The 26,170-nt window shown below is 44.5% G+C and overlaps 1 protein-coding gene across 2 annotated transcripts; it reads left to right on the forward strand.

The window, feature by feature from the left end:
• Positions 1-26,015, forward strand: LOC139387860 (complement factor b, like). 2 transcript variants are annotated; one of them, XM_071134158.1, is made up of 19 exons: positions 1-98; positions 16,000-16,174; positions 16,676-16,888; positions 16,987-17,172; positions 17,365-17,547; positions 17,712-17,798; positions 21,011-21,153; positions 21,304-21,451; positions 21,587-21,715; positions 21,855-21,950; positions 22,781-22,918; positions 23,045-23,151; positions 23,601-23,730; positions 23,939-24,080; positions 24,225-24,304; positions 24,386-24,492; positions 24,585-24,720; positions 24,923-24,975; positions 25,193-26,015. In XM_071134158.1, exons 2-19 carry the CDS (start codon positions 16,114-16,116, stop codon positions 25,373-25,375), a joined length of 2,322 nt encoding a protein of 773 aa, XP_070990259.1. In that variant the 5' UTR covers positions 1-98; positions 16,000-16,113; the 3' UTR covers positions 25,376-26,015. The 2 variants fall into 2 exon arrangements, with proteins under 2 accessions (XP_070990259.1, XP_070990258.1); XM_071134157.1 differs by lacking the exon at positions 1-98 and having other exon boundaries at positions 16,024-16,174; positions 24,225-24,492.
• The last annotated feature ends 155 nt before the right edge of the window (positions 26,016-26,170 follow it).

The raw sequence follows: 26,170 nt of genomic DNA on the forward strand, positions 1-26,170 counted from the left end.
AGAACCCTCTGCTCCTGGTTACCACGCTGCTTGGTCCTTTTTTGGTGGGTAGGTCTGTAACGGTCGCCGTATGGAGGTGTGGACCAAAGCGCAGCGTGGTAAGTGTTCATGTTATTTTTATTTAAACTGAACACAAAACAAAATAACAAAGAGAATGAACAAAAACGAAACAGTCCTGTCAGGTGCAGAAACACAAAACAGAAAACAACTACCCACAAAACCCATGTGGGCAAGAGCTACCTAAGTATGGTTCTCAATCAGCTGACCAGCTGCATTGGTGTGCAGGCAAATTCATTCACCTCACTAAAAACCTACTATTTTTTAGGAGACTATAAAACCATAATTTGGTCAAACAGTAAAGTACATTATCCTCATGATTCCTTTAATGAACGTGTCTGCTTCACTGCCCTTGTACCTGATTTGCTAGGGCCTACTGCTATGTTGACTCTCTCTCTCCTATCCCTTGGAAAAAAATGCTCTGGGAGAAAAAAGTGTTCTGATTGTATAACATTCTAAAAATCCAATTGCTGGGAAAACACAGCTTTCCTCTTGTCACAGATGGAGAGAGGATGTTCTCAGCTTTCTGTAGCTTTACCTTTTATTTCGCAACTCTCAATGATGAGCTCAATAGCAACTATTTTACAAAGATAGTTCATATGGATTTGAGATATGCACTGAGCAAAATGTTCATTGGCCATTGTGAGTGCATTGGCCTCCTTGGAAGGTATGCTACAACTGCAATGTTCACTTATTCAGGTGCTGAAATAGCCACAAATATATACATCCTATGATATTAGATCACATAAAGATGCAGGCAAATTCCTCTCTATTGAAAAAAATACATTAAAAATAATAATTCAGGAGCCCTATTTTAACAGTAAAATATAACAACAATATCATAGTTGTCTACCCACACAATGCATGACAATCACTGGATTAGGTTGCACATAAGAATATTTAGAACCACAACATCACAAGATGATGAAATAACATATTTTCTTCAATGCCATCTCAGTAGTTTATTACACTTTTTTTTTTTATAAAAACACTGAATTACTTTATAACATTAGATTTTGAGAAAATGAGCAACTAAGGAATAATTTTCCACTTCTCTCATAGACTTCTCAAACTCCAACCTCCGTCCTGGTCTGTTTCCTTCCCCAAAAGTCTTCCGATGTTGCGTCTCTGGGTTTAGAATCTGTGTCTATTCTGTATATACTGGCCTATTTCAGCCATAGTTATGGTATTACTTTGAGACTGTTGTGGCTATAGAGAGCAATAGTAATAGTGTATTCTTGTAAGCACTAACTCGTTGGACAAAGCCTATGGGTAAATTAATGGAGTTTTTGTAGGGTTTTTGGATAAACACAGAAAATATGGTCTGTGGTAAACACAGGTAAACACAGATCTTATATATTTTGTTCTATGAGAATATCTTCATCAGCGAATGTCACTTTTTGTGAATTTTGATGCATCTTTGTAATAACAAACTATGCACATAAAGTCTTGTTTAACTGTCTGATATTATCTCATACAACAAATGTATATGATATCATAAGCCTGTGTTAACCTCAGACCTTATTTTCAGATTTTATAAAGTACCACAGTATGAGTCATAATACCCATAACACGTAGCGGTCAAACAATAACATAACATTATGACACCACACACACACACTTTCAGATATAGACACACTTTCACACTCTTCACATACGCTGCTGCTACTCATTTTATTATATATCCTGACTGCCTAGTCACTTTTACCCCTATCAACATGTACATATTACCTCAATCACATCAACTACCTCGTACCCCTGCACATTGATTGACTCAATACCGGTACTCCTTGTACAAAGCCTCGTTATTGATATTGTTGTTTTATTTAGTTACTATTTCCTTTTTTTTTTATTGATTATTAAAAAAATCACATTTTCGTTTTAGCAAGCGTTTCTTACTTTTTAACTCAGCATCGTTTGGAAAGGGCTCGTAAGTAAGCATTTCATGTTAAAGTCTGCACCTGTTTTATTCGATGCATGTGACAAATAAAGTTATATTTGATTCATTAGATTTTTTATTTGAGATATCTTAGACTTGTTCTTGCTGGACAGACCTGTGGTGGCTGAACCCTATCCATTGGCACCTAATAGCTCTACTAGTGCCCGTTCTACATGGGTCCTCCCGGGTCAGCCCGTTAGTATTTTTCAAGAAGCTTTTTCAAACCTCAAATAACTTACAAGTTTTACATTTCCTGCATTGTAGGAAAGATCTCCTGCAACAGGTTGATCAAATGTAGATCATATATCTGCAGGTAGGTTACCTGTATGAATTCAACTGCAGTTTAACAGGGGAATTATTGATCCGATAGACGCATAGGTCTATTGGTGGTGATTGGGGTGAGTTAGCCTCATGCAACGTAAAGTACTTGGAGTCTTAGAAGGGAAAAAAGCACTGCATAAAAGCAAATCATCATTTAATCATTACACTTTGGATGGAGCGCCAAGGAATTACGGGAAATGTTGAAGTAGCCTATGTGTACTCTAGCTTGTTTACACTAGCCTCGTCTGTCAATTGGGGCGGCAGGGTTAGAGCGTTGGACTAATAACCGGAAGGTTGCAAGTTCAAATCCCCGAGCTGACAAGGTACAAATCTGTCGTTCTGCCCCTGAACAGGCAGTTAACCCACTGTTCCTAGGCCGTCATTGAATTTGTTCTTAACATAATCAATGAAATCAATTAAATAAAGGTAAAAAAAATAATATTAAAAAACAAAACAATTTACAGGACACGACTTGTTGTTTACCTTAAAGGGGAATGCCCAAAAAAATCCCTTTTACTCATCTATGTTGTTTTGACATGGCAGGAGGCCTTTCAGCCTATGATGATGTGAGATGATTAATAGTGACCCTAAACGGACCGGTCATAGAATAGTGGTGTGTTTAATGAAAGCTAGAGTATGTGTGACATCATCTAGCGAAAGCCCTTGGAATGTCTGTTAAGAATGAGCTGCTGTATATAGCTGGGTCTTTTTTTTGTCCTGAAATTCTGTCCTCATCCGACTACCCCGGCTGTGAGTCGGTACTATTGTATATATTGTATGTAGACTTTGTGTAAATTCTTCTGTCTGTGTTCTGTTTGTACATTTGTCTATTGCTGGCAGCACCAATCACAGAGTTAAATTCTGGGTATGCCTAACTGTACTTAGCAAATTAAAGTGATTCTGAAGGGAGTTCCATTTCTAATTGTTACAAAACTGTAGCTCACTATAACCTCAAATATTCTGGTCAATCTTTCCAAATGAGTAACTATGGCTTTCCCATTGTCACAGTTGCAGATGTGTAGTGCTGTGTCAGAAGTTTGAGAGAGAGATAATTCCTCATCAACCATACATCAGACTGAATTTACAGATGATTAACATAACAACATGGTTAAGGACAATTCGAAATGTACTGGGGTGTGGGGGCACAGGTAGTGTGTGTTTTTATATGGGCACAGGGAGGGTAGTGTGTGTTTTTATATGGGCACAGGGAGGGTAGTGTGTGTTTTTATATGGGCACAGAGAGGGTAGTGTGTGTTTTTATATGGGCACAGGGAGGGTAGTGTGTGTTTTTATATGGGCACAGGGAGGGTAGTGTGTGTTTTTATATGGGCACAGGGAGGTAGTGTGTGTTTTTATATGGGCACAAGGAGGGTAGTGTGTGTTTTTATATGGGCACAGGGAGGGTAGTGTGTTTTTATATGGGCACAGGGAGGGTAGTGTGTTTTTATATGGGCACAGGGAGGGTAGTGTGTGTTTTTATATGGGCACAGGGAGGGTAGTGTGTTTTTATATGGGCACAGGGAGGGTAGTGTGTGTTTTTATATGGGCACAGGGAGGGTAGTGTGTGTTTTTATATGGGCACAGGGAGGGTAGTGTGTGTTTTTATATGGGCACAGAGAGGGTAGTGTGTTTTTATATGGGCACAGGGAGGGTAGTGCGTGTTTTTATATGGGCACAGGGAGGGTAGTGTGTGTTTTTATATGGGCACAGGGAGGGTAGTGTGTGTTTTTATATGGGCACAGGGAGGGTAGTGTGTGTTTTTATATGGGCACAGGGAGGGTAGTGTGTGTTTTTATATGGGCACAGAGAGGGTAGTGTGTGTTTTTATATGGGCACAGGGAGGGTAGTGTGTGTTTTTATATGGGCACAGGGAGGGTAGTGTGTGTTTTTATATGGGCACAGGGAAGGTAGTGCGTTTTTTTCATGATTTACATTCGCCATTTTGCAGGTTTTACTATATAATGTCTTCCATAAAGCCACATTTCTAGAGGTGGAAAAAGTACTCAATTGTCATACATGAGTAAAAGTAAAGATACCTTAATATAAAATGACTCAAGTGAAAGTCACCCAGTAAAGTACTACTTGAGTAAAAGTCTAAAAGTATTTGGTTTTAAATATGCTTAAGTATCGAAAGTATAAATAATTTCAAGTTCTTCATATTAGGCAAACCAGACGAGACAATCTTAAAACATTTTTTATTGATGGATAGCCAGGGGCACACTCAGACATAATTTACAAACTGAAGCATGTGTTTAGTGAGTCTGCCAGATCAGAGGCAGTAGGCATGACCAGGGATGTTCTCTTGATAAGTGTGTAAATTGGACCATTTTCTTGTCAAAATGTAACGAGTACTTTTGGGTTTCAGGGAAAATGTATGGAGTAAAAAGTACATTGTCTTCTTTACGAATGTAGTGAAGTGTTGTGTCTTTGGCTTTGCCGGATTAAGTGATATGACATGCTATTCTATAGAATAATTTCTCCATAATTAATATCACCTGATTGAGCTAATCATGTAAATGTAATTAACTAGTGAGTCGGGCACCACAAAATAATATTTATAGAGCTGTTATCTTCCGAATAAACTCTTAAAGACCTAGTAATATTTTACATCAATAGCAGTCAATATTAAACCTCATCTTAATTCAGTCTCATCTCAAAGTTGAAAATTCTTGGTTATCTGCGCGAACCCTGGCTAACATTTTGAATCGGCAATACAAAATTGGGTTAAATTATTTATTTACTACATACCTAACTAATCACACAGAATTACACATACACATAATTAAATCATAACTTGATTACAAATTACGTCATAAAGGAAAACATCCCTAGTGGGCGGAACAGATATGACAGCTTGTTACACAAAGGAAAAGGGCTGGGTTTGAGTGAAAGAGCGGGAAGACTGAGGGACACAGGGAGAAGCTGTGCTATCGTAAATACAGTATCTGATGCATTCTAAATTACCGCCCATTTGGAAAATGAAAATGCAATAAATATTTACTCTGAGCTGCGCTTCAGTAGGTTGGTGGTAGATGGAAGGCCGTGTTGCCAAACCGAGTCCTTTGAAGAATGTCTCTGGTTGTCAATTGGATACGTTGCAGTAATGTCGTTGGGTGATAGACGGATTACGTCGTTGGGTGATAAACGGGATACTCTGTCTGTTATTCCCAACCCTCGTTGCATCTGCTGTTGCTAACTCAACGGCTAGGAGGTATCACTTCTGTAGTGAATAAGAGTTCAAAGTTTATACCATTCGCAACCAAAGCTCACGCTGATGTTGGCTTCGTTCTGTAGTTATTATCTGAACCATTCTGACATATAAATCTAGTGTCAAAATTTGTCATGTATTGTCATGTTGTGTCTTGTTCCTGTTCTTTCTCTTCACCCTGTCTCCCTCTGCTGGTCGTATTAGGTTACCTTTTCTTCCCCTCTTTCCCCCAGCTGTTCCTTGTCTTCTCTAACTACCTCGTTCACCCCTTTTCCCACCTGTTCCCTTTTTCCCTCTGATTAGGTCTCTATATCTCTCTCTGTTCCTGCTTCTGTCTTTGTCGGATTCTCGTTTGTGTTTCTCATGCCTGAACCAGACTATCGTCGTGTTTGCTGCAACCTTGTCCTGTCCTGTCGGAATCTGCCTGTTCATCTAACCTTGTCCTGTCCTGTCGGAATCTGCCTGTCCATCTGAGCCTACGTGTGTTTCGTCATTAAAGAAACTCTGTTTTGTTAATTCGCTTTTGGGTCCTCATTCACGCACCTGACAGAAGAATCCGACCAAGAATGGACCCAGCGACTTCGGATCCTCTCCACTCAGCCGTCGAGATCCAGGGAGCGATGCTAGGCAGACACGAGCAGGAATTGTCTGCTGCTCGACATGCCGTTGAGACCCTGGCCGCCCAAGTCTCCAACCTCACAGAACAGGTTCACCATCTCCGCCTCGATCCACCGGCCACTTCCAGGGCTTTCGAATCTCCGGAGCCCAGAATCAATAACCCGCCGTGTTACTCTGGGGAGCCCACTGAATGCCGCTCGTTCCTCACCCAGTGTGATATTGTGTTTTCTCTCCAGCCCAACACTTACTCCAGGAGCACTGCTCGTATCGCCTACGTCATATCTCTCCTTACTGGACGGGCTCGTGAGTGGGGCACGGCAATCTGGGAGGCAAGGGCTGAGTGTACTAACCAGTATCAGGACTTTAAGGAGGAGATGATACGGGTTTTTGATCGATCTGTTTTTGGGGAGGAAGCTTCCAGGGTCCTGTCTTCCCTATGTCAAGGTAATCGATCCATAACAGACTACTCTATTGAGTTTCGCACTCTTGCTGCCTCCAGTGACTGGAACGAGCCGGCTTTGCTCGCTCGTTTTCTGGAGGGTCTCCGCGCGGAGGTAAAGGATGAGATTCTCTCCCGGGAGGTTTCTTCCAGCGTGGATTCCTTGATTGAACTCGCTATTCGCATAGAGCGACGGGTTGATCTTCGTCACCGAGCTCGTGGAAAGGAGCTCGCGTTCTCCGTTGCCCCCCTCTCCGCATCACTACCATCTTCCTCTGCCGGCTCGGGTGCTGAGCCTATGCAGCTGGGAGGTATCCGCATCTCGACTAAAGAGAGGGAACGGAGAATCACCAACCGCCTCTGTCTCTATTGCGGTTCCGCTGGTCATTTTGTCACTTCATGTCCAGTAAAAGCCAGAGCTCATCAGTAAGCGGAGGGCTACTGGTGAGCGCTACTACTCCTGTCTCTCCTTCAAGATCCTGCACTACCTTGTCGGTCCATCTACGCTGGACCGGTTCGTCAGCTTCCTGCAGTGCCTTGATAGACTCTGGGGCGGAGGGCTGTTTTATGGACGAGACCTGGGCTCGGGAACATGACATTCCTCTCAGACAGTTAAGGGAGCCCACGGCCTTGTTCGCCTTGGATGGTAGTCCTCTCCCCAGGATTCAGCGTGAGACGCTACCTTTAACCCTCACTGTCTCTGGTAATCATAGCGAAACCATTTCTTTTTTAATTTTTCGTTCACCTTTTACACCTGTTGTTTTGGGCCATCCCTGGCTAGTTTGTCATAATCCTTCTATTAATTGGTCTAGTAATTCTATCCTCTCCTGGAACGTCTCTTGTCATGTGAAATGTTTAATGTCTGCTATCCCTCCTGTTTCCTCTGTCTCTTCTTCACAGGAGGAGCCTGGTGATTTGACAGGGGTGCCGGAGGAATATCACGATCTGCGCACGGTGTTCAGTCGGTCCAGGGCCACCTCTCTTCCTCCACACCGGTCGTATGATTGTAGTGTTGATCTCCTTCCGGGAACCACTCCCCCCCGGGGTAGACTATACTCTCTGTCGGCTCCCGAACGTAAGGCTCTCGAAGATTATTTGTCTGTAGCTCTTGACGCCGGTACCATAGTCCCCTCCTCCTCTCCCGCCGGAGCGGGGTTTTTTTTTGTCAAGAAGAAGGACGGGTCTCTGCGCCCCTGCATAGATTATCGAGGGCTGAATGACATAACAGTGAAGAATCGTTATCCGCTTCCTCTTATGTCTTCAGCCTTCGAGATCCTGCAGGGAGCCAGGTTTTTCACTAAGTTGGACCTTCGTAACGCTTACCATCTCGTGCGCATCAGGGAGGGGGACGAGTGGAAGACGGCATTTAACACTCCGTTAGGGCACTTTGAATACCGGGTTCTTCCTTTCGGCCTCGCTAACGCTCCAGCTGTCTTTCAGGCATTAGTCAATGACGTCCTGAGAGACATGCTGAACATCTTTGTTTTCGTTTACCTTGACGATATCCTGATTTTTTCACCGTCACTCCAGATTCATGTTCAGCACGTTCGACGTGTCCTCCAGCGCCTTTTAGAGAATTGTCTTTTTGTGAAGGCTGAGAAGTGCACTTTTCATGCCTCCTCCGTCACATTTCTCGGTTCTGTTATTTCCGCTGAAGGCATTAAGATGGATCCCGCTAAGGTCCAAGCTGTCATTGATTGGCCCGTCCCTAAGTCACGCGTCGAGCTGCAGCGCTTTCTCGGCTTCGCAAACTTCTATCGTCGTTTCATCCGTAATTTCGGTCAGGTGGCAGCTCCTCTCACAGCCCTTACTTCTGTCAAGACGTGCTTTAAGTGGTCCGTTTCCGCCCAGGGAGCTTTTGATCTCCTCAAGAATCGTTTTACATCCGCACCAATCCTTGTTACACCTGACGTCTCTAGACAGTTCGTTGTCGAGGTTGACGCGTCAGAGGTGGGCGTGGGAGCCATTCTTTCTCAGCGCTCCCTCTCTGACGACAAGGTCCACCCTTGCGCGTATTTTTCTCATCGCCTGTCGCCGTCGGAACGTAACTATGATGTGGGAAACCGCAAACTGCTCGCCATCCGCTTAGCCCTAGGCGAATGGCGACAGTGGTTGGAGGGGGCGACCGTTCCTTTTGTCGTTTGGACTGACCATAGGAACCTTGAGTACATCCGTTCTGCCAAACGACTTAATGCGCGTCAGGCTCGTTGGGCGCTGTTTTTCGCTCGTTTCGAGTTCGTGATTTCTTATCGTCCGGGCTCTAAGAACACCAAGCCTGATGCTTTATCTCGTCTCTTCAGTTCTTCAGTAGCCTCCACTGACCCCGAGGGGATTCTCCCTGAGGGGCGTGTTGTCGGGTTGACTGTCTGGGGAATTGAGAGGCAGGTAAAGCAAGCACTCACTCACACTCCGTCGCCGCGCGCTTGCCATAGGAACCTTCTTTTCGTTCCCGTTCCTACTCGTCTGGCCGTTCTTCAGTGGGCTCACTCTGCCAAGTTAGCCGGCCACCCTGGCGTTCGGGGTACGCTTGCTTCCATTCGCCAGCGTTTTTGGTGGCCCACCCGGGAGCATGACACGCGTCGTTTCGTGGCTGCTTGTTCGGTCTGCGCGCAGACTAAGTCCGGTAACTCCCCTCCTGCCGGCCGTCTCAGGCCGCTTCCCATTCCCTCTCGACCGTGGTCTCACATCGCCTTAGATTTTATCACCGGACTGCCTTCGTCAGCGGGGAAGACTGTTATTCTTACGGTTGTCGATAGGTTCTCTAAGGCGGCTCATTTTATTCCCCTTGCTAAGCTTCCTTCTGCTAAAGAGACGGCACAAATCATCATCGAGAATGTTTTCAGAATTCATGGCCTTCCGTCAGACGTCGTTTCGGACAGAGGTCCGCAATTCACGTCTCAATTTTGGAGGGAGTTTTGCCGTTTGATTGGGGCTTCCGTCAGTCTCTCTTCCGGCTTTCACCCCCAGTCTAACGGTCAAGCAGAACGGGCCAATCAGACTATTGGTCGCATCTTACGCAGTCTTTCTTTTCGTAACCCTGCGTCTTGGTCAGAACAGCTCCCCTGGGCAGAATACGCCCACAACTCGCTTCCTTCGTCTGCGACCGGGCTATCTCCTTTTCAGAGTAGCCTCGGGTACCAGCCTCCGCTGTTCTCATCTCAGTTCGCCGAGTCCAGCGTCCCCTCCGCTCAGGCTTTTGTCCAACGTTGCGAGCGCACCTGGAAGAGGGTCAGGTCTGCACTTTGCCGTTATAGGGCGCAGACTGTGAGAGCTGCTAATAAGCGTAGAACTAAGAGTCCTAGATATTGTCGCGGTCAGAGAGTTTGGCTCTCCACTCAGAACCTTCCCCTTAAGACAGCTTCTCGCAAGTTGACCCCGCGGTTCATTGGTCCGTTCCGTATTTCTCAGATCATTAATCCTGTCGCAGTGCGACTTCTTCTTCCGCGATATCTTCGTCGCGTCCACCCGGTCTTCCATGTCTCCTGTGTTAAGCCCGTTCTTCGCGCCCCCGCTCGTCTTCCCCCCCCCCCCCCATCCTTGTCGAGGGCGCACCTATCTACAGGGTCCGTAAGATTTTGGACATGCGTCCTCGGGGCCGTGGTCATCAGTACCTAGTGGATTGGGAGGGGTACGGTCCTGAGGAAAGGAGTTGGGTTCCCTCTCGGGACGTGCTGGACCGTTCGCTGATCGATGATTTCCTCCGTTGCCGCCAGGTTTCCTCCTCGAGTGCGCCAGGAGGCGCTCGGTGAGTGGGGGGGTACTGTCATGTATTGTCATGTTGTGTCTTGTTCCTGTTCTTTCTCTTCACCCTGTCTCCCTCTGCTGGTCGTATTAGGTTACCTTTTCTTCCCCTCTTTCCCCCAGCTGTTCCTTGTCTTCTCTAACTACCTCGTTCACCCCTTTTCCCACCTGTTCCCTTTTTCCCTCTGATTAGGTCTCTATATCTCTCTCTGTTCCTGCTTCTGTCTTTGTCGGATTCTCGTTTGTGTTTCTCATGCCTGAACCAGACTATCGTCGTGTTTGCTGCAACCTTGTCCTGTCCTGTCGGAATCTGCCTGTTCATCTAACCTTGTCCTGTCCTGTCGGAATCTGCCTGTCCATCTGAGCCTACGTGTGTTTCGTCATTAAAGAAACTCTGTTTTGTTAATTCGCTTTTGGGTCCTCATTCACGCACCTGACAGAAGAATCCGACCAAGAATGGACCCAGCGACTTCGGATCCTCTCCACTCAGCCGTCGAGATCCAGGGAGCGATGCTAGGCAGACACGAGCAGGAATTGTCTGCTGCTCGACATGCCGTTGAGACCCTGGCCGCCCAAGTCTCCAACCTCACAGAACAGGTTCACCATCTCCGCCTCGATCCACCGGCCACTTCCAGGGCTTTCGAATCTCCGGAGCCCAGAATCAATAACCCGCCGTGTTACTCTGGGGAGCCCACTGAATGCCGCTCGTTCCTCACCCAGTGTGATATTGTGTTTTCTCTCCAGCCCAACACTTACTCCAGGAGCACTGCTCGTATCGCCTACGTCATATCTCTCCTTACTGGACGGGCTCGTGAGTGGGGCACGGCAATCTGGGAGGCAAGGGCTGAGTGTACTAACCAGTATCAGGACTTTAAGGAGGAGATGATACGGGTTTTTGATCGATCTGTTTTTGGGGAGGAAGCTTCCAGGGTCCTGTCTTCCCTATGTCAAGGTAATCGATCCATAACAGACTACTCTATTGAGTTTCGCACTCTTGCTGCCTCCAGTGACTGGAACGAGCCGGCTTTGCTCGCTCGTTTTCTGGAGGGTCTCCGCGCGGAGGTAAAGGATGAGATTCTCTCCCGGGAGGTTCCTTCCAGCGTGGATTCCTTGATTGAACTCGCTATTCGCATAGAGCGACGGGTTGATCTTCGTCACCGAGCTCGTGGAAAGGAGCTCGCGTTCTCCGTTGCCCCCCTCTCCGCATCACTACCATCTTCCTCTGCCGGCTCGGGTGCTGAGCCTATGCAGCTGGGAGGTATCCGCATCTCGACTAAAGAGAGGGAACGGAGAATCACCAACCGCCTCTGTCTCTATTGCGGTTCCGCTGGTCATTTTGTCACTTCATGTCCAGTAAAAGCCAGAGCTCATCAGTAAGCGGAGGGCTACTGGTGAGCGCTACTACTCCTGTCTCTCCTTCAAGATCCTGCACTACCTTGTCGGTCCATCTACGCTGGACCGGTTCGTCAGCTTCCTGCAGTGCCTTGATAGACTCTGGGGCGGAGGGCTGTTTTATGGACGAGACCTGGGCTCGGGAACATGACATTCCTCTCAGACAGTTAAGGGAGCCCACGGCCTTGTTCGCCTTGGATGGTAGTCCTCTCCCCAGGATTCAGCGTGAGACGCTACCTTTAACCCTCACTGTCTCTGGTAATCATAGCGAAACCATTTCTTTTTTAATTTTTCGTTCACCTTTTACACCTGTTGTTTTGGGCCATCCCTGGCTAGTTTGTCATAATCCTTCTATTAATTGGTCTAGTAATTCTATCCTCTCCTGGAACGTCTCTTGTCATGTGAAATGTTTAATGTCTGCTATCCCTCCTGTTTCCTCTGTCTCTTCTTCACAGGAGGAGCCTGGTGATTTGACAGGGGTGCCGGAGGAATATCACGATCTGCGCACGGTGTTCAGTCGGTCCAGGGCCACCTCTCTTCCTCCACACCGGTCGTATGATTGTAGTGTTGATCTCCTTCCGGGAACCACTCCCCCCCGGGGTAGACTATACTCTCTGTCGGCTCCCGAACGTAAGGCTCTCGAAGATTATTTGTCTGTAGCTCTTGACGCCGGTACCATAGTCCCCTCCTCCTCTCCCGCCGGAGCGGGGTTTTTTTTTGTCAAGAAGAAGGACGGGTCTCTGCGCCCCTGCATAGATTATCGAGGGCTGAATGACATAACAGTGAAGAATCGTTATCCGCTTCCTCTTATGTCTTCAGCCTTCGAGATCCTGCAGGGAGCCAGGTTTTTCACTAAGTTGGACCTTCGTAACGCTTACCATCTCGTGCGCATCAGGGAGGGGGACGAGTGGAAGACGGCATTTAACACTCCGTTAGGGCACTTTGAATACCGGGTTCTTCCTTTCGGCCTCGCTAACGCTCCAGCTGTCTTTCAGGCATTAGTCAATGACGTCCTGAGAGACATGCTGAACATCTTTGTTTTCGTTTACCTTGACGATATCCTGATTTTTTCACCGTCACTCCAGATTCATGTTCAGCACGTTCGACGTGTCCTCCAGCGCCTTTTAGAGAATTGTCTTTTTGTGAAGGCTGAGAAGTGCACTTTTCATGCCTCCTCCGTCACATTTCTCGGTTCTGTTATTTCCGCTGAAGGCATTAAGATGGATCCCGCTAAGGTCCAAGCTGTCATTGATTGGCCCGTCCCTAAGTCACGCGTCGAGCTGCAGCGCTTTCTCGGCTTCGCAAACTTCTATCGTCGTTTCATCCGTAATTTCGGTCAGGTGGCAGCTCCTCTCACAGCCCTTACTTCTGTCAAGACGTGCTTTAAGTGGTCCGTTTCCGCCCAGGGAGCTTTTGATCTCCTCAAGAATCGTTTTACATCCGCACCAATCCTTGTTACACCTGACGTCTCTAGACAGTTCGTTGTCGAGGTTGACGCGTCAGAGGTGGGCGTGGGAGCCATTCTTTCTCAGCGCTCCCTCTCTGACGACAAGGTCCACCCTTGCGCGTATTTTTCTCATCGCCTGTCGCCGTCGGAACGTAACTATGATGTGGGAAACCGCAAACTGCTCGCCATCCGCTTAGCCCTAGGCGAATGGCGACAGTGGTTGGAGGGGGCGACCGTTCCTTTTGTCGTTTGGACTGACCATAGGAACCTTGAGTACATCCGTTCTGCCAAACGACTTAATGCGCGTCAGGCTCGTTGGGCGCTGTTTTTCGCTCGTTTCGAGTTCGTGATTTCTTATCGTCCGGGCTCTAAGAACACCAAGCCTGATGCTTTATCTCGTCTCTTCAGTTCTTCAGTAGCCTCCACTGACCCCGAGGGGATTCTCCCTGAGGGGCGTGTTGTCGGGTTGACTGTCTGGGGAATTGAGAGGCAGGTAAAGCAAGCACTCACTCACACTCCGTCGCCGCGCGCTTGCCATAGGAACCTTCTTTTCGTTCCCGTTCCTACTCGTCTGGCCGTTCTTCAGTGGGCTCACTCTGCCAAGTTAGCCGGCCACCCTGGCGTTCGGGGTACGCTTGCTTCCATTCGCCAGCGTTTTTGGTGGCCCACCCGGGAGCATGACACGCGTCGTTTCGTGGCTGCTTGTTCGGTCTGCGCGCAGACTAAGTCCGGTAACTCCCCTCCTGCCGGCCGTCTCAGGCCGCTTCCCATTCCCTCTCGACCGTGGTCTCACATCGCCTTAGATTTTATCACCGGACTGCCTTCGTCAGCGGGGAAGACTGTTATTCTTACGGTTGTCGATAGGTTCTCTAAGGCGGCTCATTTTATTCCCCTTGCTAAGCTTCCTTCTGCTAAAGAGACGGCACAAATCATCATCGAGAATGTTTTCAGAATTCATGGCCTTCCGTCAGACGTCGTTTCGGACAGAGGTCCGCAATTCACGTCTCAATTTTGGAGGGAGTTTTGCCGTTTGATTGGGGCTTCCGTCAGTCTCTCTTCCGGCTTTCACCCCCAGTCTAACGGTCAAGCAGAACGGGCCAATCAGACTATTGGTCGCATCTTACGCAGTCTTTCTTTTCGTAACCCTGCGTCTTGGTCAGAACAGCTCCCCTGGGCAGAATACGCCCACAACTCGCTTCCTTCGTCTGCGACCGGGCTATCTCCTTTTCAGAGTAGCCTCGGGTACCAGCCTCCGCTGTTCTCATCTCAGTTCGCCGAGTCCAGCGTCCCCTCCGCTCAGGCTTTTGTCCAACGTTGCGAGCGCACCTGGAAGAGGGTCAGGTCTGCACTTTGCCGTTATAGGGCGCAGACTGTGAGAGCTGCTAATAAGCGTAGAACTAAGAGTCCTAGATATTGTCGCGGTCAGAGAGTTTGGCTCTCCACTCAGAACCTTCCCCTTAAGACAGCTTCTCGCAAGTTGACCCCGCGGTTCATTGGTCCGTTCCGTATTTCTCAGATCATTAATCCTGTCGCAGTGCGACTTCTTCTTCCGCGATATCTTCGTCGCGTCCACCCGGTCTTCCATGTCTCCTGTGTTAAGCCCGTTCTTCGCGCCCCCGCTCGTCTTCCCCCCCCCCCCCATCCTTGTCGAGGGCGCACCTATCTACAGGGTCCGTAAGATTTTGGACATGCGTCCTCGGGGCCGTGGTCATCAGTACCTAGTGGATTGGGAGGGGTACGGTCCTGAGGAAAGGAGTTGGGTTCCCTCTCGGGACGTGCTGGACCGTTCGCTGATCGATGATTTCCTCCGTTGCCGCCAGGTTTCCTCCTCGAGTGCGCCAGGAGGCGCTCGGTGAGTGGGGGGGTACTGTCATGTATTGTCATGTTGTGTCTTGTTCCTGTTCTTTCTCTTCACCCTGTCTCCCTCTGCTGGTCGTATTAGGTTACCTTTTCTTCCCCTCTTTCCCCCAGCTGTTCCTTGTCTTCTCTAACTACCTCGTTCACCCCTTTTCCCACCTGTTCCCTTTTTCCCTCTGATTAGGTCTCTATATCTCTCTCTGTTCCTGCTTCTGTCTTTGTCGGATTCTCGTTTGTGTTTCTCATGCCTGAACCAGACTATCGTCGTGTTTGCTGCAACCTTGTCCTGTCCTGTCGGAATCTGCCTGTTCATCTAACCTTGTCCTGTCCTGTCGGAATCTGCCTGTCCATCTGAGCCTACGTGTGTTTCGTCATTAAAGAAACTCTGTTTTGTTAATTCGCTTTTGGGTCCTCATTCACGCACCTGACAAAATTGTGAAATCTGAAAATCTGATTTCCCCCCAGCTGATCATTGTCTGCAGCCAGTGCCACAAAACCATGTGGTAGTGGAAATGTCGATATCCACGTTTATAACCACATGTTTGCTACAGTTATTGTTATTTATGGTGGTAATCATTATTTTTGGAGTTAATTTTATAAGGGTGGAGGGTGTGTAAATAATTTTACAGTACAAGGTGAGGGTCATGTGAACATATTTTTACGCTGGGGGGTGTTTTAAAAAAAAGTTGTATTTACTGGAATTATCCACAGACAGTTGGAGAGCTGAGGCTAGGTTTACTTACTGGAATACACACTAAGACCTTTGACCTTTTTGGTCTAAGCTGTTGCAAAATAAACTGTACTAGCTACGAGTGGTTTTTCAAAGTATAAATCATTTTCATAAAATAAAGCTGATAGATAATTCTCAGTCACAGGTTAGGATTTAAAAAACTTATGAAGTATGGCAAGTTTTTGGACATTTTGTGAGTGTGTGTTTGTTTCTCATTGTAGGTCATTGATCTTCTTTTATTTGACTTTAGGTTAACCAGTGACGGCAAGCTTTTAGTCATACCTTCCCCCTTGTCCTTCCTACCTTCTCCATATAAACATGCACCCTTCTGCAGATCGTTTTACTTTTTGACCTGTGAGCCACCATGGAGTTGTCTGTTCTCTGGGGTTTGTCTGTAGCCCTGCTGATATGTCCTCTTTATATGGGTGAGTGTCTTGACATGCCTTTTATATTCAAACTGCTGTTGTTGGCTTTTCTTACCTTTTACAAACATTTGTCCCATATGCTCCTGTATTCTGGATAGTATAAACAATGGATGGAAAATAAAATGTATGTACTCAACATAAACAGGAAGGATTTGTTTTTAACCACTTGTGTTGTTTCTGATAGGATTCACCGTCAGTACTTTTTCACTGGGTGTTCATCAAAGTGAGACTTTATGTTTGGGGTGATTATATTAACATTGTTGAATATCATAATATTCAACATAAAGTATAATTAGGGTCTTAAATTTCACTCGTGTACCTACACACACACGTTCAGCTTTGACTCCATCCATTAGGGTTCTGTATACTATTAAGAATTCTGGGTTGGTAAAACTCGGATGTGTTCTGGTATTCTAGCCAGAACCCCAACATGGCCGAGGCCATTCATACAGGCATGTATGTGTAAAAATAAATGGACCTTTCCCCACACTGACCCCACAGGTGTAGGTGTTCTGTGTGAAGTCACCTGTAATGAGGAGAGAATGGGCATGGAAGGAGGTAGTTATACTCTCACTAAGAAGCTTGAGTATGGCAGCATTATGATATACCACTGTCCAGAAGGGTACTATCCACATCCTGCTTTAACTCGCTCGTGCCTGAAAAGCGGAACTTGGAAGCCACCACCAAAAAGAAGACCTCCTCAACAGTGCAAAAGTAAGTGACGATGCCTGATATCTTCCACGGTGATAGTATTTGAAATAAGAGAAATGCTACTGAAACAGGACCATCCATTTTGTTTTCTTCTTCTTTAGTGATCGAATGCCCCAACCCCTTGGTTTTAGAAAGTGGTTCTGTCTTGCCTGTACAATCGCAATATTTTGTCAACAATAAGACCACGTATGAGTGTTATTCGGGATACTCACTGCGCGGCTCAGCCTCCCGTGTGTGCCAAGCCAATGGGAAGTGGAGTGGGGGCACACCCATATGCAGCCGTGACTGTGAGTAGAAAACTGTCAACTGTCTCTCCGTCTTTCACCTCAGGACCCTCTGGTCGGAATGACACATTATAAATGGCGTTCAGTGCCACAGCCTACACAATAACTACCTATGCAGCATGCTATACTCTCCCTGCCTCCCTGACACCCTCCCTCTCTATTTCTCTCTGACTTTCTCCCACCGTTCTCTTACAGCAGGAAGTGAAGATCGCTGTGCTGACCCTGGGATTCCAGCAGGTGCTAGGAGGTCTGGTTCCAGTTTTGGCATTGACGACATATTGTCTTACCGCTGTGACGACAGCTTACATTTGTTGGGGTCAAAGACACGTGTATGTCAAGAGAGTGGCCAATGGACTGGGACTGAGCCTAAATGTTACTGTAAGGCCCAGAAAGACACCCAAAACAATAACAGTTTTCCAAGCAACACAACGCAGTCACGACTAGTCCATTGCTCAAAGATGCCAAAAGATTGTCATGTTCAGTCCACTGTGAAAAATAGAGATTTATCCTGTGGTTGTCTGGTTCTTTTGTTCTTGTTGCAGACAAGCACACGTATGACACTGCGCTGGAGGTCACGGAGGCCTTCGGCAGTGCTATCAGAGAGAGCCTTCAGATGGCAGCGCCCGTTGGTAGGTCTTCATAACACCTAATATATCATCAATTGTTTATTTATTGAAGTCTTTATTCCATTTTCATTATCACCATAACTTCATCGGTATACAGTGCATTCAGAAAGTATTCAGACCCCTTGACGTTTTCCACATTTTGTTACGTTACAGCCTTATTCTAAAATAGATTAAATTGTTTTTCCTCATTAATCTACACCCAATACACCATAATGACAGAGAAAAAACAGTTTATAGATTTTTTTCAAATGTATTACACGTAAAAAACTGAAATATCACATCATTATTCAAACTGTTTACTCAGTACTTTGTTGAAGCACCTTTGGCAGCGATTACAGCCTTGAGTCTTCTTGGGTATTACACTACAAACTTGGCACAACTGTATTTGAGGAGTTTCACCCATTCTTCTCTGCAGATCTTCTCAAGCTCTGTGAGGTTGGAGGTGGAGCGTCTCTGCACAGCTATTTTCAGGGCTCTCCAGAGATGTTAGATCAGGTTCAAGTCCGGGCTCTGGCTGGGCCACTCAAGGATATTCAGAGACTTGTCCCGAAGCCACTTCTGCATTGTCTTGGCTGTGTGCTTAGGGTCATTGTCCTGTTGGAAGGTGAACCTTCACCTCAGTTTAAGTTCCTGAGCGCTCTGGATCATGTTTTTTTTTATCAAGGATCACTCTGTACTTTGCTCCGTTCATCTTTCCCTCGATCTTAACTAGTCTCCCAGTTCAATCTTGGTTTCATCAGACCAGAGATTCTTGTTTCTCATGGTCTAAGAGTCTTTAGGTGCCTTTTGGCCAATTCCAAGCGGGCTGTGCCTTTCGATAGAGTGGCTTCCGTGGCTTCCGTCTGGCCACTCTATCATAAAGGCCTGATTGGTGAAGTGCTGCAGAGATGGTTGTCCTTCTGGAAGGTTCTCCCATCTCCACAGAGCTCTGTCAGAGTGACCATCAGGTTCTTGGTCACCTCCCTGATCAAGGCTCTTCTCCCCCGATTGCTCAGTTTGGGCGGGCGGCCAGCTCTAGGGAGAGTCTTGGTGGTTCCAAACTTCTTCCATTTAAGAAAGCCACCGTGTTCTTGGGGACCTTCAATGCTGCAGACATTTTTTGGTACCCTTCCCCAGATCTGTGCCTCAGCACAATCCTGTCTCAGAGCTCTTCGGACAATTCCCTTCGACCTCATGGCTTGGTTTTTGCTCTGACATGCACGGTCAACTGTGGCACCTGATATAGACAGTAGTGTGCCTTTCCAAATCATGTCCAGTCAATTGAATTTACCACAGGAGGACTCCAATCAAGTTGTAAAAACATCTCAAGGATGATTAACGGAAACAGGATGCACCGGAGCTCAATTTCGAGTCTCATAGCAAAGGGTCTGAAGTCGGAAGTTTACATACACTTAGGTTGGAGTCATTAAAACTTGTTTTTCAACCACTCCACACATTTCCTGTTAACAAACTATAGTTTTGGCAGGTTGGTTAGGACATCTACTTTCATTTCATCTAAGTCATTTTTCCAATAATTGTTTACAGACAGATTATTTCACTTATAATTCACTGTATCACAATTCCAATGGGTCAGAAGTTTACATACACTAAGTTGACCCTGCCTTTTAAAAAGCTTGGAAAATTCCAGAAAATTATGTCATGGCTTCAGAAGCTTCTGATAGCATAAATTACATAACTTTAGTCAATTGGAGGTGTACTTGTGGATGCATTTCAAGGTGTACCTTCAAACTCAGTGCCTCTTTGCTTGACATCATGGGAAAATCTAAAGAAATCAGCCAAGACCTCAGAAACTAAATTGTAGACCTCCACAAGTCTGGTTCATCCTTGGGAACAATTTCCAAACGCCCGAAGGTACCACGTTCATCTGTACCAACAATAGTATGCAAGTATAAACACCATGGGACCATGCAGCCGTCATACCGCTCAGGAAGGAAACGCGTTCTGTCTCCTAGAGATGAACGTACTTTGGTGCGAAAAGTACAAATCAAGCCCAGAACAACAGCAAAGGACCTTGTGAAGATGCTGGAGGAAACAGGTATAAAAGTATCTGTATCCACAGAAAAACGAGTCCTATATCGACATAACCTGAAAGGCCGCTCAGCAAGGAAGAAGCCACTGCTCCAAAACCACCATAAAAAAGCCAGACTACGGTTAGCAATTGCACATGGGGACAAAGATCGTACCTTTTGGAGAAATGTCCTCTGGTCTGATGTAACAAAAATAGAACTGTTTGGCCATAATGGCCATCGTTATGTTTGGAGGAAAAGTGGGAGGCTTGCAAGCCTAAGAACACCATCCCAACCATGAAGCACGGGGGTGGCAGCATCATTTTGTGGGTGTGCTTTGCTGCAGGAGGGACTGGTGCACTTCACAAAATATATGTCTTCATGAGGAGGTAAATTATGTGGATATATTGAAGCAACATCTCAAGACATCAGTCAGGAAGTTAAAGTTTGGTCACAAATGGGTCTTCCAAATGGACAAAGGCCCCAAGCATACTTCCAAAGTTGTGGCAAAATGGCTTAAGGACAACAAAGTTAAGGTATTGGAGTGGCCATCACAAAGCCCGGACCTCAATCCTATAGAGAATTTGTGGGCAGAATTGGAAAAGGAAAGCGAGCAAAGAGAACTACAAACCTGACTTCGTTACACCAGCTCTGTCTGGGGGAATGGGCCAAAATTCACCCAACTTATTGTGGGAAGGTTGTGGAAGGCTACCCAAGTTAAACAATTTAAAGGCAATGCTACCACACTCAATTAGTATGTAACTTCTGACCCACTGGGAATGTGATGAAAGAAATAAAAGCTGAAATAAATCACTCTCTACTATTATTCTGACATCTCACATTCTTAAAATAAAGGTGGTGACCCTAACTGACCTAAGATAGGGAATTTTTACTCTGATTAAATGTCAGGAATTGTGAAAAACTGACTTCAACTGTAAATAAGATATTTCTGTTTTTTATTTTTAATACATTTGCAACCATTTCTAAAAACCTGTTTTCACTTTGTTATTATGTGTGTAGATTGATGAGAACTGTTTTTATTTAATCCATTTTAGAATAAGGCTGTAACACAAGAAATTGTGGAAAAAAATGAAGGGGTCTGAATACTTTCCGAATACACTGTATTTGCTAAACATTTCACATATCCTCAAATATCCTCCTTTTCCACCTGTGATTGTCAAAGTAATATATCCTGCCGGTGCCTTTCAGATGACACCGATCAGGAAGGAAAGAAGATCACAATAGATAAAGGTGGAAAGCTTAACATATACATTGCTATGGACATCTCTGACAGCATTGCGGAGGAAGACTTTAACAGTGCAAGAAATGCTGTCAAGAAACTGATCACAAAGGTATGTCACGAGTCACTCACAAAGTATGTTATGTAGCTGATAGAAATGTCTGACAATGTGGAATCAGTTATTGGTTTACCACAGTATTCCTCTCACATTCTTTGACAGATCATTAAACATTATCCTGTTTTGTGTCTTCACCTTTCACAGGTTAGCTCCTTTTCAGTCAGCCCAAATTACGAAATAATTTTCTTCGCCTCTGACGTATTAGAGGTTGTCAACATAATAGATTTTTCTGGAGATAAAAGAAAACCACTTGTGGATGTCTTGGCTGAATTGAACAACTTTAAATATGATGGTGGGCAAAACATTTACCATATACTGTATGTACTTACATCATCATTGCCCAAACAATACACTTATCCAGTGGCTAGGTCAAATGTAATGTGACAAACAGTGTGTTTATGTGTGTGCGCATATACTTTTTTCACAGCTAGAGATAATGTTGGGACCAATCTCAACCTTGCATTTAAAACCATCCTGGAACGCATGGCTATCCAAAAAAAACGAAATGAAATGCTATTCATGGAGATCCACCATGTCCTCATCTTCTTCACAGATGGTACTGTATTGCTATTATTCATGTATATTTGTATGGAAAGTATTTGAATGTATTGCAGTTCGTAGCTTCTTTTTTTTTAAAAGCTTTTGTTCACCTTTGGTCAGCTCAGTAATAATCCCTTGAATCTCTTTACTTGCAGGTGCTTACAACATGGGGGGTAGCCCTGAAAACACAATGGCCAAAATTAGGGAATCGGTGTACATGAATAACAAGACAAAACGGGAAAAATATCTTGGTGAGGTCAAAACTTTTGAGTGGTCATAACATTTAACAACAACCTGACATTCTACTCTCAACTATTCTCCTCCTTTTGAAGGCCCTCAGATCAATTTACTCCAAAAATATTTTAGGAACTGTCACAATCGTTGGAATAAATGGACCAAGGCGCAGCGTGCGCAGAGTTCCACATGTTTTAATAAATGAAACTCACCAAAAACAATACCGAACAAACAAAACGTGAAGTAAATGCAGTGTTCACAGGCACTACACAAAAACAAGATCCCACAAACAACAGGTGGGAAAAGGCTGCCTAAATATGATCCCCAATCAGAGACAACGATAAACAGCTGCCTCTGATTGGGAACCATACCAGGCCAACAAAGAAATAGAAAACATAGATTGCCCACCCTAGTCACACCCTGACCTAACCAAATAGAGAATTAAAAGGATCTCTAAGGTCAGGGTGTGACAGGAACTGTCAGGATCTTAACTTACTGTTCCGAGTTAAAAATAGTAGAATACACAAGGTGGAATTTGTTTGTGCATCAGCAGTTTCTCTTGTTATGTCAGTCACTGATAGTCAATTAGCCCACTCCCAATAAAGTTGCCCATCCCTGGTGGCTTTCTAGCTATAGACTGAGCAAGGCCAAACACACACACACACACACACACACACACACACCAGTTTGCCCAGGAATAAATCAACCATTTCTGAACAAAGATTTGTGGCACTCAGCACTCAGTACAATATTCAAATTCAAGCCAGCTATTGTCTCAAGTAGGTTATCGTTCTTGATTCATCTCATGCCTAATGTTTTTGCCACTTCCTCTTGTTGTTGTTTTTAGATGTTTATGTTTTTGGTGTCGGAAGTGACATTTTTGATGAAGATATCATGCCACTAGTGACAAAAAGGAACGGCGAGAGGCATTATTTTAAACTAAAGAATGTTATTGATTTGGAAAGAACCTTTGATGATATAATTGGTAAGAGTCCTAATTAAACAACAATATAGAAGAATGTGTAGATTTCTATGCGTCTCTGCATGGATATTATTCTGTATTTTAGTGTCTTTGTATCAGTGTGTTGAGTCACCTCTCTCCTCCACATAGATGAAAGCGAGGTTGTGGGTGTTTGCGGACTCCATAAAAACTATGATGACAATACCCCAAGCACCATACGTCAAAGATACCCCTGGATGGCACGGATTGACAACACAGTAACAACACAGTGCCTGATTTTCACCCTTGATTATTTCATCAATGACCCAGTGGCCTTTCTGTGGCCTTCATGTTCAGATTTGATTTAGTGTGCACTGTCATTACCAATACATGACAGATATACTAACTTACAATTGATTCGATTTCATTTAAATGATAATATTTAAGTCAGAATTTGATTTGATCGCTAACAGTATACAGTAGACCTCGCCTGTCATTTAAGTCCTGAATTCAATCATCACTCGTAGTGTGTTTCTGCAAAGCAATGTTTCAGGTTATTTGTGCTATGGGAGTGATAAATGGCTGACACACACCTCCCATACTCTATCTCATCCCAGTGCACAAAAAAAATGAAATCTTGTTGACATTTAAATTAGATATTGATGCAAATGCCTGCCTGTTGTCATTTACTGTATGTATGTTCAACCTCTCTCTCCTGATACCATAGCATGAGGATGGAAAAGCTAGTAAATGCATGGGGTCTCTGGTCACTCGCCGCTTCATCTTGACTGCTGCTCACTGCTTCAAGTTCGATGACATGGCAGACAATATCCGTATTACAATGGGGGAAAATAAAGGTATAACCAGCCCCCCCCCCTCCCCCTTCAAAAACATTTGCACTTACACCTAAACAATTTTTTGTTGAATAATCTTGTTTTTTTAAGTGATTATCATTACCAGGAAATATGTCCGCATGCCACATTTACTTGAACAAGTAACCTGGTGATATTGTAAGTTGTAAGCAACATGTTTGTTGAATTACACTCTAGTCCTGCCTCTTAACAGTTATAAAGGGAGCATCACGTATAATATTACATCCTGATTATAATATCAACGGTAAAAAGAATGACGGGATAAACGAGTTCTATGATTACGACGTAGCTCTCATCAAACTGAAGAACGATGTAGATGTCTCTATCCACATAAGGTAAGACTCCTGATATTATGCTGAAGGTAACCAGATTGAATATGATGACACAGCCCTTCAGATCTGAATTGAAATCATCTCTGTAGCAACGTGTGAAGCACACGTTGCTTCCTTGACGCGTTCTTGCTTTACTGTGTTCCTCAGACCAATTTGCATCCCTTGCACAAAGGAAACAAGTGGCGCTTTAAGACTGGTAGGAGAGGCTATCACCTGCAAGCAACAAGGTACAGTTACAGCACACATAGCCTATCCACCAAGATACCAGGTTCATCTAGGCACTGCCTCATATATTGTTATCCTTGCAGAACAGCTATTGTTCAAAAATCCATTTGAAGAAGTCAGCTTCATTTCATATGATAAAAAGGAACAAATGGATCAACGTAGCGATGCCAAACTAAAGCTTCAGGATCAGGTGAGTGCTTGTATGATGTCTGACCACACACACACACACACACCAATGGATGATGCCCATATGTGCGCCTCTCATATATTTTTTCTCTTTAGTTGAGGGACAATTGTATCGAAATGGCTGTTACTGAGGTAGAAGGCATAACACCACTTAATCTAAAGGATATTGTGACTGATAACTTCCTGTGCACGGGTGGGAAACAACCTACTAGAGATAATGTTGCCTGCAAAGGTATGTTAACAGTTCATGGAACATTAGATGAGGAACTCACTGTTTGTTTATATCTGTTCTCAATGTAATGCGAACCTTGTGATTTGAATTAGTATTATTGTAATAGAAGTATTGTAACTTGTTAAAGATGAAAAGGGTTCTCTATTACTTTGTCTTACCTTTTCATTTGTTTGCATGTGTGTACTTGTGTGCGTGTGTGCAGGTGACTCCGGTGGAGCTGTGTTTATGGACTATGATAAACACCGCACCATCCAGGTGAGACATTCTGGCCATATCTACAGTACATACAGCAGAGAAACAGGCTCTAGCAAAGTGGCAACTTTCTATCTACTTTCCACATACCTTGTGTGCTTTTCTTTTTTCTACAATGATTATTCCATATTCATTTCTGTAAAATGTATTTGCAAACCTCTGGGGTCTTCGTAATCTACAGGTGATTAGTGCTGTACTGACACTGTTCCATTGTTCATAGGTTGGTGTAATCAGCTGGGGAACCAAGGACCTGTGCCCTGGTGGTAACAGTGATGTCAAACAGGAGTCTAGTGAAAAGTCCAGAGATTTCCACATCAACCTCTTTAAAGTTGTGCCGTTTCTGAAGAAGTATTTGGGGAATGATACAGAAGATTATCAACCTCTTGAGTTTTTAGAGAATTGAAGAGTTTCATTCCAAAACACTCTATTTTCAGAAATGTTGGTTAAGTATCTTTTCTGTTTAAAGAACTTGTACAAGAGATTGGTGTGTTTTTTCACTCTAAATATGGCATGGGGTTGTTCAATGACAGGTATTTGTTTAAAATCGATCACTTGATGGTTTCATTTCAGAGAAACAAATGATCATGTTTTTTTGGCAAAACTTTTTTTTTTACACAGTCAAATGTAAACACAAGAACTGTACAAATGAAACATTTGTAACATCAATATAAAAATGAATGAGACATTGCATAGTCAAATTGAGTAAACAAACATTCCATTCCAACTAAACAATGGATATACAATCTATTAATACAAAAAATCTGATAACAGTAATATTTTACACACACACACACACACACACACGAAAGTACCCATACGCAATCATTTCTAGTGAAAAAAACACAAATGTGAAAAATGTGTATACAACGTTTAAGAAATAGAGACCGTGATAAAGATGTCTTAACAAAAGTTGATTTACAATCATGTATCTACTGCACTGAACAGACATGTCTTACAAAAATAGGTTGTTGAATCGAACTCTAGTTATCAATGAAAGTGTTCTTAACTAATGATAATTAATAAACTCATTACCTGAACTTCAAGAATTTCCTTTCTGTAGTCCATCCATGTATAATGCCTGGTTTTAAAGCCTCTTGGTCTTTTCTCATTTGAAAAAAAGTCCGTCCTCCACCCTCTCTCTCTCTCGCTCTTCTGTCCTCTCTCCTCCATGACCCAGAAACCAATCAGTGTTTGAGTA

The sequence above is a fragment of the Oncorhynchus clarkii genome, chromosome 29 (genome assembly GCF_045791955.1).
Source record: "Oncorhynchus clarkii lewisi isolate Uvic-CL-2024 chromosome 29, UVic_Ocla_1.0, whole genome shotgun sequence".
NCBI lineage: Eukaryota > Metazoa > Chordata > Actinopteri > Salmoniformes > Salmonidae > Oncorhynchus > Oncorhynchus clarkii.

Bases quoted from the DNA above. Each gene is read 5' to 3' on its own strand.
- LOC139387860 (XM_071134157.1), top strand. From the start codon at position 16,114: ATGGAGTTGTCTGTTCTCTGGGGTTTGTCTGTAGCCCTGCTGATATGT. The intron at 17,173-17,364 runs GTGAGTAGAAAA...GTTCTCTTACAG, and splicing joins ACCCATATGCAGCCGTGACT to CAGGAAGTGAAGATCGCTGT. The intron at 24,493-24,584 runs GTGAGTGCTTGT...TTTTCTCTTTAG, and splicing joins AACTAAAGCTTCAGGATCAG to TTGAGGGACAATTGTATCGA.